The sequence below is a fragment of the Tigriopus californicus genome, chromosome 3, assembly GCF_007210705.1.
Source record: "Tigriopus californicus strain San Diego chromosome 3, Tcal_SD_v2.1, whole genome shotgun sequence".
NCBI lineage: Eukaryota > Metazoa > Arthropoda > Copepoda > Harpacticoida > Harpacticidae > Tigriopus > Tigriopus californicus.
In genome coordinates this window covers 11,748,054-11,756,333 of record NC_081442.1, presented here as the reverse complement: position 1 = coordinate 11,756,333, position 8,280 = coordinate 11,748,054, and the positions used below count along the sequence as shown (strand labels likewise).

General features: G+C 37.3%; 1 protein-coding gene across 1 annotated transcript in view; it reads right to left on the bottom strand.

The window, feature by feature from the left end:
- LOC131878289 (uncharacterized) overlaps positions 1-3,761 on the bottom strand; it is a 10,814-nt gene extending 7,053 nt beyond the window's left edge. The window contains exons 1-4 of the mRNA XM_059224220.1: positions 2,844-3,761; positions 2,502-2,717; positions 2,244-2,441; positions 1,102-1,171 (exon numbers count right to left, since the gene is read on the bottom strand). Of these exons, the coding sequence (XP_059080203.1) occupies positions 1,102-1,171; positions 2,244-2,441; positions 2,502-2,717; positions 2,844-3,075 (716 nt within the window). The 5' untranslated portion in view covers positions 3,076-3,761. The remainder of the gene's footprint in view (positions 1-1,101; positions 1,172-2,243; positions 2,442-2,501; positions 2,718-2,843) is intronic.
- Positions 3,762-8,280: the final 4,519 nt, after the last annotated feature.

Below are 8,280 nucleotides of genomic sequence, written 5' to 3'. Positions count from 1 at the left end.
ATTGACATTACGATAACTTGGTCAAAACCAATATTTTTTACCCCCAAACCCAAAGTATGCTTAAAAATATGAGCCTTCCCAAAAACAAAGCAATAGGACATGTCAAGTGAAGGAGAATGAAGTAAAAATGTGGCCCGGCACCCTGATTTTGAGCATTTTGGGAGAGGGAGAACTAGGACTAACATCAAAGTAAACTTGCACCATCCGCCCATTGAATTTTCAATAATCGAGTGATTTTGTGTGAGCTGTATTACAAAATGAACATGTTTGGTAAATTCGGTGAACACAACATCAAATTGGCTAATATCACAATGCCATTTTCTTAGAGAAGCAAGTAAAATGAAAAAAAAAGTCAAAAAGCAGTGCTTGTACAATGCGGTTTGGCTGGGCATGTTGTCTTTGATTTCATTCCTTGGAATAACTTGAGTTGTTAATTAACGCGTTCACTTGACAAGCCCTATGCCCCCAATACCATAGTTTTGAAACAACTTCAATAAAAATTTGAACGGAAGGGCCATCCTAAATTAACGCAACCTCCTACTGTCCACAAGCTGTTGTGACCAAAGCTCCCATGGCAGCCTTCATTCTTGCCTAAACTTTCATAATGTCTTTCATAAATATCTACTGACATGACATAATCTTAGGAGAGAAAAACAAGCTTTAAGATGACCCTTCTTGGAAGATTGTATGAAGCAAAATGAGCAATGAAGATATGGACCCTATAATAGGAACCTTAATCTTATGCTAAAGCAAACCAAGGGGGTAAGAACTGATGCTTGGGTCACAAAAGATTCAAAGATGTCATTGGCCTTCAACTTAGGGTTGTAAAGCGTCATTGAGATGTCAAGTAAAGTCTATACATTTTTGCAAACGCTGAAGGATTCTACAAAAATATCGCATCATTTTTATACGACTTGAGTCTCAAAGAGTTATTTCTATGACTGAAACTAGAGTGAGTCTTTCTAAAAAAGAATATTTTTTTTTCAATAGACTCGTGAGACTCTAGTCATTGTTTAAGGACCTATTGAGAAATCTAATTCAACACGCATCTGCTTCAAAGGAGAATCCTCTAAAGCTATTTAAGAAAAATTTTGCTCTCACCTCAAAACATGGGGTGTTTTGATTTCCCTTTCGCCATTTTCAAGGTTTGGAGGCTCGTCCTGAATGCAAACTAAGGATGAAATAAATTATCGAGAAATAGCTATTCAGTTGGTTTGAGGAGTCAAATGGCAACTAGGTTCAATCATTAAAGTAAGTAATAATATATTTACGATTTTATTATTAGAGCCCGGACCTAAAGTAATTAGATTGGGCAAAAAATAGTTCTGTTTAGATGATAAAAAAATGTGTAAAGAAGTAAAAATGTTTGCACCCTCATTAACCTTGTTGGTCTTTATAATCAGTTTTAGAAATAAAAATGATCATCTGGTGCAATTTTTTTTCGTCAAATTTTGACGACGATCAGAAATTATGAGCTCATTAAAAGAACATTTTCATTCAACGACGATCTTTCTCCCCATTTCTGTCTCCTTAAATTTTAGCCTTATAAGGTGCATCTGTCCTTAGCTTCCAAGTACTTAAACGGCTGCTTAGATGATTGTGCGAAAATACAATCCATAGACGCAAGATATGGTAGTACTAACACAAAGATGGTGACCATGAAAAAATACGAGATTTTGATGCAAGCTAAATCAGGGAGCACTTGTCCTAAATATTTGATTACCAAATATCATGAATATATTACATCAAGCCATATAACTAGCTCTTTTTACGACAAATAAAAGACACCTAAGTTTTCTTTGTTCTTTTTTGAACCAAGATAAAGGTGAGCTCGTGAGCTTAAAGTAAATTTGCTAATTGTGACATGTGACATGTCTGCTAATAGCAAAAATAGCAAATGGTATTGTTGCCTTTGTTTTTACCATTGATGCGTAGCAAACGTTCCTAGAGCGGGAAAACATAAGCTTTTAAGGATTTGATCTAGTTTTTGACCTCATTTTGTGAAAAAATAGGAAACAGAAAGATTAAAACTTTATGTTTATGGTTTATGTCAAACTCTAGTGAATCCGATAAAGATTTTGAAATAGAGTTATTATAACAAATACGTAAAAAGATAAAAGTGCTAATTTGAGAACAAATTTAGGCTTATTAATGGGCTCTTCTGGTCCGTTTTATGGTTCATTTTAATCGTGAAAATTTAAGAAAGCGCCACGTAATTACACAAAATAATATGTCTTACTTACTTGAAGCCTCGCAAACGAGATTTTCGGTAATATGAACAGAGGTAATATCATCTCCGCAAAAACCATTGCCATTCCATAACTGAAAATGAGTATAGGAGAGTGAGGATGAAGGTTCATTAGGACACCAAAGATTGATTTGGGGTTGATTTAGTGTTTGGCCATTGCTCAAAGTCCATGCCGAATCATTTTTGTAAAGCCCTGAAATTCAAAGCATCGCAATGTTAGGCACTTGATTTCACAGTCAAAATTTAGTCTTACCCAGTCGATAACTCCCTGAAAATTCATTTGGACGGTGATAATTGAGGGTAAACGCAATAGTCCGAACAAACATGTATTCCTCTTGAGATTCTAATGAAACCAATTGGCCACCATGTGATTTACAAATGGCCATTCCAGTTTCATACAAGTTCGTCTGTGCGATGAACATATAATTCTTGTCTTGAAAGCGATACCAGCCATCAGTTTGCTCCAGCGCTATTTTTGATAAAGAAAGTCATTTACACTTAGTTTTGCTACTCACAAAGGCAGATTGCAAACTACGCCACTTGGTGAGAAACGGTATATTTTTAGCAATGTTCGAATTGCAATAAAAATACTCACAATGGAGGCAATGTCGGGGCTTGGAGATGCCAAAAACAAGTTCACGGATCGAACCAATACGAAAGGCACTTTTGAACCAACAAGTTTTGGCTTCTTGTAAGTCCAACCAAGGCTTGGCCCAAACCACCCCAAAACAGTTGGGTCTCTCTAGACAAAGGGCGTGGCAATCCTCCAGACTATCAATATTATTTACCCCGCCTATATCATAATAAGCGAAGTCAACAGTATCCATTGAACAACGGGGAACTATAAGGACAAAGAGCAAAGTACATGTATCATGAATATAAATTCTGCGGAAAAGAGGAAAAGACGTGATATGAAAATAATTGTTGCCAATATATATCAGTCATTTTTTTAGACTCTGGTCGTGTTTGAGGAAGTTTAAGCAACGTGATAATGCTTTATTCAGGGTCTCGTTCATGCGAAGGAATAAAAAACGTATTGTAGAAAATGTGACGCTTTTTCTGTTGGAATTAGTCGCTTTAGGGCACTTTTGGATGTAAGGCTGATCTGGCTTCGTTAACAAAAACGTTTAAAATTTGAAGGTGGGTCATCTAATGTACGAATTCGTCGAAGAGAGCACGGCAGGAAGTTAAAAAAAGCATGTGCCAGATCTAACATAAAAGAGGATTTCAAACCCGTTAATAGCTTTTATCAGAGTGATTGAACTTATGGCACCTTTCATGTGAAATACCCGCTCTCTAGCTCATGCTTTGTCTTATTCCCGAATTAGGACACAGAGAATGGAGACATCTAAAAACAAAGGATTAGGGAACGTTCATAATTACGCCGAATACTAAAATCCCGAAACATTCAAGGCGTTCCCATTAGCTTGATTTCGACATCCCTTCGATAGATCGCGTGAAACTTCTTTGCACGTACTCGTTCAATCCTATTTAATCCCCCAGCTGTCTTGGGGGGCCCAGATTGGGAAAGCGTATTCAAGATGCGGCTGAACTATTGATTTATACACTGTTTTCAAAGTAAATGCGTCCCTGTTCTTGAATGTTCGATAGATCCAGCCGTAAGTCACTTTTGACTCGATATGCTCTTCAAATTTGCCTTCGTCGTGAAGCATTCATTATCCCAAGATCCTTAATTGAATTTACCGATTCGATTGGGTTCCGGTAATTATTGATATAAATAGTGGGGTCTATCTATACTAACTTGGTCGTATGTCATAATACGGAATTTATCCCCATTTAACTCCATGTTCTGTGCTTGAACCCAATCATATATTGTGTCTAAGTCGCTTTGCAACTCCGTCCCATTCGCTGTATTTCTAACACACACTAGCTTGGTATCGTCAGCATAAGAGGAGATTACAGACGCAAGAGGTAATTCATGTAGTGGTGCGATAAAGAGTATGAAGAGGATTGGGCCTAGGATGGTACCTTGTAGAACTCTGGATAACACTTGCCAGGTGCGACTCAGGTAGCTTTCAACTCTAACAACTTGATTACGGTTGGTCAGGAACTCTTTGATCCAAGAATATGTACCTCTATCAATACCTATTTTGCTTAAACAATTTCAAAGTAGAATGTGGTCTACCTCGTCAAAAACTTTAGCAAAGTCCAAGTAAGTAACATCTACACATTCATTATTCTGTAGTCCCTCAATTACGTCCTCAAAATGTTGAATAAGTTGAGTCACAGTTCTAAAATGAGTACGAAACCCATGTTGTAGGTCAGGCATGCAACCTTTCATGTCAAGGCATTAAATAAGTTTTTCCATAACGAGGTTTTCCATGACCTTGGCAATATTTGCCATATAGGTCTATCATAACGAGGTAGTATTTTTTCTCCTCCTTTATAAATTGACACTATATGGGCTATTTTAAGTTGTATAGGCACCGACCCTCTGATGAAAATCTATTCATAAAATATGCAAGTATTGGAGCAATGAGTTGTGTGGTGCGTTTAAGGAACTGGGCCCTCACGCCATCACGTCCTGGAGCACTCGAAAATTTCAAGGCTTGAATGACTTTAAGAACATCATGGTCATCAATGATAATGCCTCACGGTGGTTATAATTTCTGGTCAAGTGTTTGCTCAAATGCCAAGATATCTAGCTATGTTTTTCTTTGTCAAAGAAGCAAAAGGAACAACTTTTGTGAAATACACATGTTTAAAAGTAGATCAGATAAGTGTGTTAAATCACATAAAATACATTGAAATGCATTATTGTCAAAAAAGTGGATTATAGTCAATCAGTTTTAAACATACTCTTACTTATGCATTCAAGTAAAATTTCATAAACTTCTATTGAGGACATGCTTAGTTATTACAACTTGAAGGTTCCGTTTTACACCCTAAAAGATTGAAAAATTGCATAATTATTTAAAGCTTACAAAAGATGTAAAATTGCCTTTTTTTACTTATGTGCCAATAGCTGTATTATCCTATTAGATTCCTAAAATATTTGAACGATACATGTGAAAGGTTAATTTTCAAATTTGTCACTTTTTCCATTAAATAATTTCTACGTTCTAGCGATTTTTTTATTCAACGTTGATACAATTTTGGCAAAATTCAAGATTAAGCTTGATTAAAGTTGCGATTGACAAGTATGGCATCACAATTGTGAAATATTGACGTTAAGTAAGTTTTAAGTTATATTCAGAAAAGTGAAATATTTCCATTTATATTTTAGGCATAGAAAAAGAATATTATATTTCTTGGCAATTGCTTTAAGATATAGCCGGAGCAATTTGTAGTTAAATCTGATGCAAATACAATCTTTGAAAGCGAGATATCATTTCGTTTGCTTCATGGATTTGACTAAAATTTTTGTTGGAAACGCAACTAAGGTTACTCCAAACATATATTGATTACGTTTTTAAAAATAGTGTCTCTTTGTAGGTTTTAAGTGGATTAATATTCTAATCTGAGCTAGAATCCAATATGACTATTTACAAAAGTTGTTCCTTTTGTTTCAATAACAACGAAAATCGTTATTTGAAGTCTTGGAATTTGCAAAAAAACTTTATCAGTATTGTGGTTACCACCTTGGCCTGCTAATGAGGAGTTGCTATTGCGCAAACGGGCGATCGATAGGTACATGATCAACTGGGATTGAAGATACATAGGCAAATTGATCACTCAGGATATTGGCTAACCTGATTGGGCTGGACACCTCTTCCTTGTTCGGTAGTCTGAGGGGCCCTACAGGGGATTGGCATTTCTTTTGGAGTTAGCATAAGGGTAAAATGCTCTAGAGTTGAGTTTAATATCTTGAACAACTTTCCTCTCTTTCCACAACTGATCCTTATCCCAGGAGTTTTTCAAAAGAATGTCTGTAACTTTAACCGAACTTCTAACATTTTGGGATATGAATGATTGATCATCCAGCTATACCCGTTTCTTGAAAAGATTTTGTCTGTTTCGGAATAATTACTTGATGATCTTTATTCGTCAAAAGAGGTACACCTACTTGGGCACATACATCTTTCAATGACCTTATGATGAGTGTCATGGCATTGTCAATGTTAGGCTCCTGATCCATTTTGTTAACAAGATGAAAGGTAATTGTGGTAAATATTTATAGATCACTTGAAGAGTTTACATCAAATCCGGATCAGTGGCGAGTACTAGATCCAGTATACTGTCAACCCGTGTGGCGGTTACCCTCGAACATGAAATCCTAAAGTTTTTGGCAGCAAAAGGATGAGGACTTGGGAATGGTGCGTAATCAAGGGGTCTGGAATGCCACTCAACCACTGTTTTCGCTAAATTAAAACCTCTAGCACAATTTGTTGTTAGCAAGTTACCTTGGCCAATTCGTCTGGGACAAGTGTTAACCCATGGGAGAATAAGACAGGAGAGCAAAAAAGTGGCTTATGGAGCGTAATCAGGGTTAGATCAAGAGATGTTACATGAGCAATAAGTATTTCGACTTGTACATTGGACATTTTTGTCGTAGAGGTAACAGAGTCATTCCACAATGCTGAAAGATAAGTTCTTTGGCCTCTCCCTGTTACATCAGTATAGTGTGAAACCGGTGATCATTGTTTCTCCAGCAAGGTCTAAGTCAGATCTTGGTAATTGAAATAAATGACATTTCTTGCGCTAAAGCCAATTCTTCGAGGAATTTTACTTTACACGAATCTTTTAGAGATGAGATAATGAACGTTGAAGTAAATTCTTCTTAAGAGACTTGATGCTTTTTTGTTGTATTAGAGATATCAGGTTTTCCATCATCATTTCCATTCTTAAAAATCCAACTTCAAGAGAAAAAAACGGGTACCAAGAACGTTTTTTTTTTCAAGCAAACTGGAACTGATAACTGTTTTTTTTAAACACGTCTTGGGTTTTTTCAAACTAGCCTCTTTAAAACTTGGATTTAACAAATTTTGACCTTTTCTGCAATGCAGTTTTATTATCAATACCAAAAAAGCAGCAACGAAAAAACCTAACACACAGTATAGTAGAACTGACCATGTAACATGGCACAGTCTGTTTGAACCGACCATGCAACATAGTAGAGTCGGTCTGAGCCAACCTATGCTCCACTGTGTCGTGGCTCTCCCTGTTCAAGGGATCAAGCGTGTGGCCGTTTCTGAGGGATTGAGCGTGTGGCTCTCTCCGAGGGATGTGCTGATGGAATGGCCACCCTACCTTTAGAGGATGCTCACCCTGTCTCGTAGAGGATGCCCACACTGTATCATGGAGGGTGCCCACCCTGTCTTTTAGAGGATGCGCAAATGTCCGTTCACAATCCGCACCTCTAGCAGTCAGTGACCTAACCTATCAAAACTTAACTTAAAACTTGCTTACGGTAAATATTTCGTCATATAATGTTTAATTTACAACATAATTGCCAACTGTTGACGTACAGACTGAAAAAAGTTCAACAATGTTCATCAAAGATTAAAGTCGGGGGATCCCTTGGTGACATACATGATATCAAGTCGGGTGTTCCCCAGGGCTCCATCTTAGGGCCCCTCCTGTTTCTAATATTCGTTTCCCCGCTTCAAAAGCTTGGTGTTACTGCCAGTCTCTCTTCTTATGCTAACGATACAAAGTTGGTTTCTGGTAGAAAATGACGAAGATTCCAGTAGCCTTGCAAAGGGCTTAGATCGAATCTACTCTTGGGTAACTGAGAGTAATATGGCCCTGAACGGAATGAAATTCCGCTCAATGACATTTGGGCCAACTCCTTTGAGTACTCCACTTGTAGATAATGGAGGCAAAGATATTGAGCAGGTCTCATCTATGAAAGATTTAGGTGCAGTCCTTCAAAATGATGGAAAGTTTGATGAGTATTTCCAGTTGAAGGTGGGTAAAGCTTTTCAAATGTGTGGTTGGATATATCGCACGTTTAAGTCCAGAGATAGCATCACGATGCTAACTCTGTACAAGTCGATTGTCCAGCCACATCTTGAATATGCTTCACCCATTTGGGCTCCAATGAGTTCAGCAGGTTTGCAAAAGGTCGA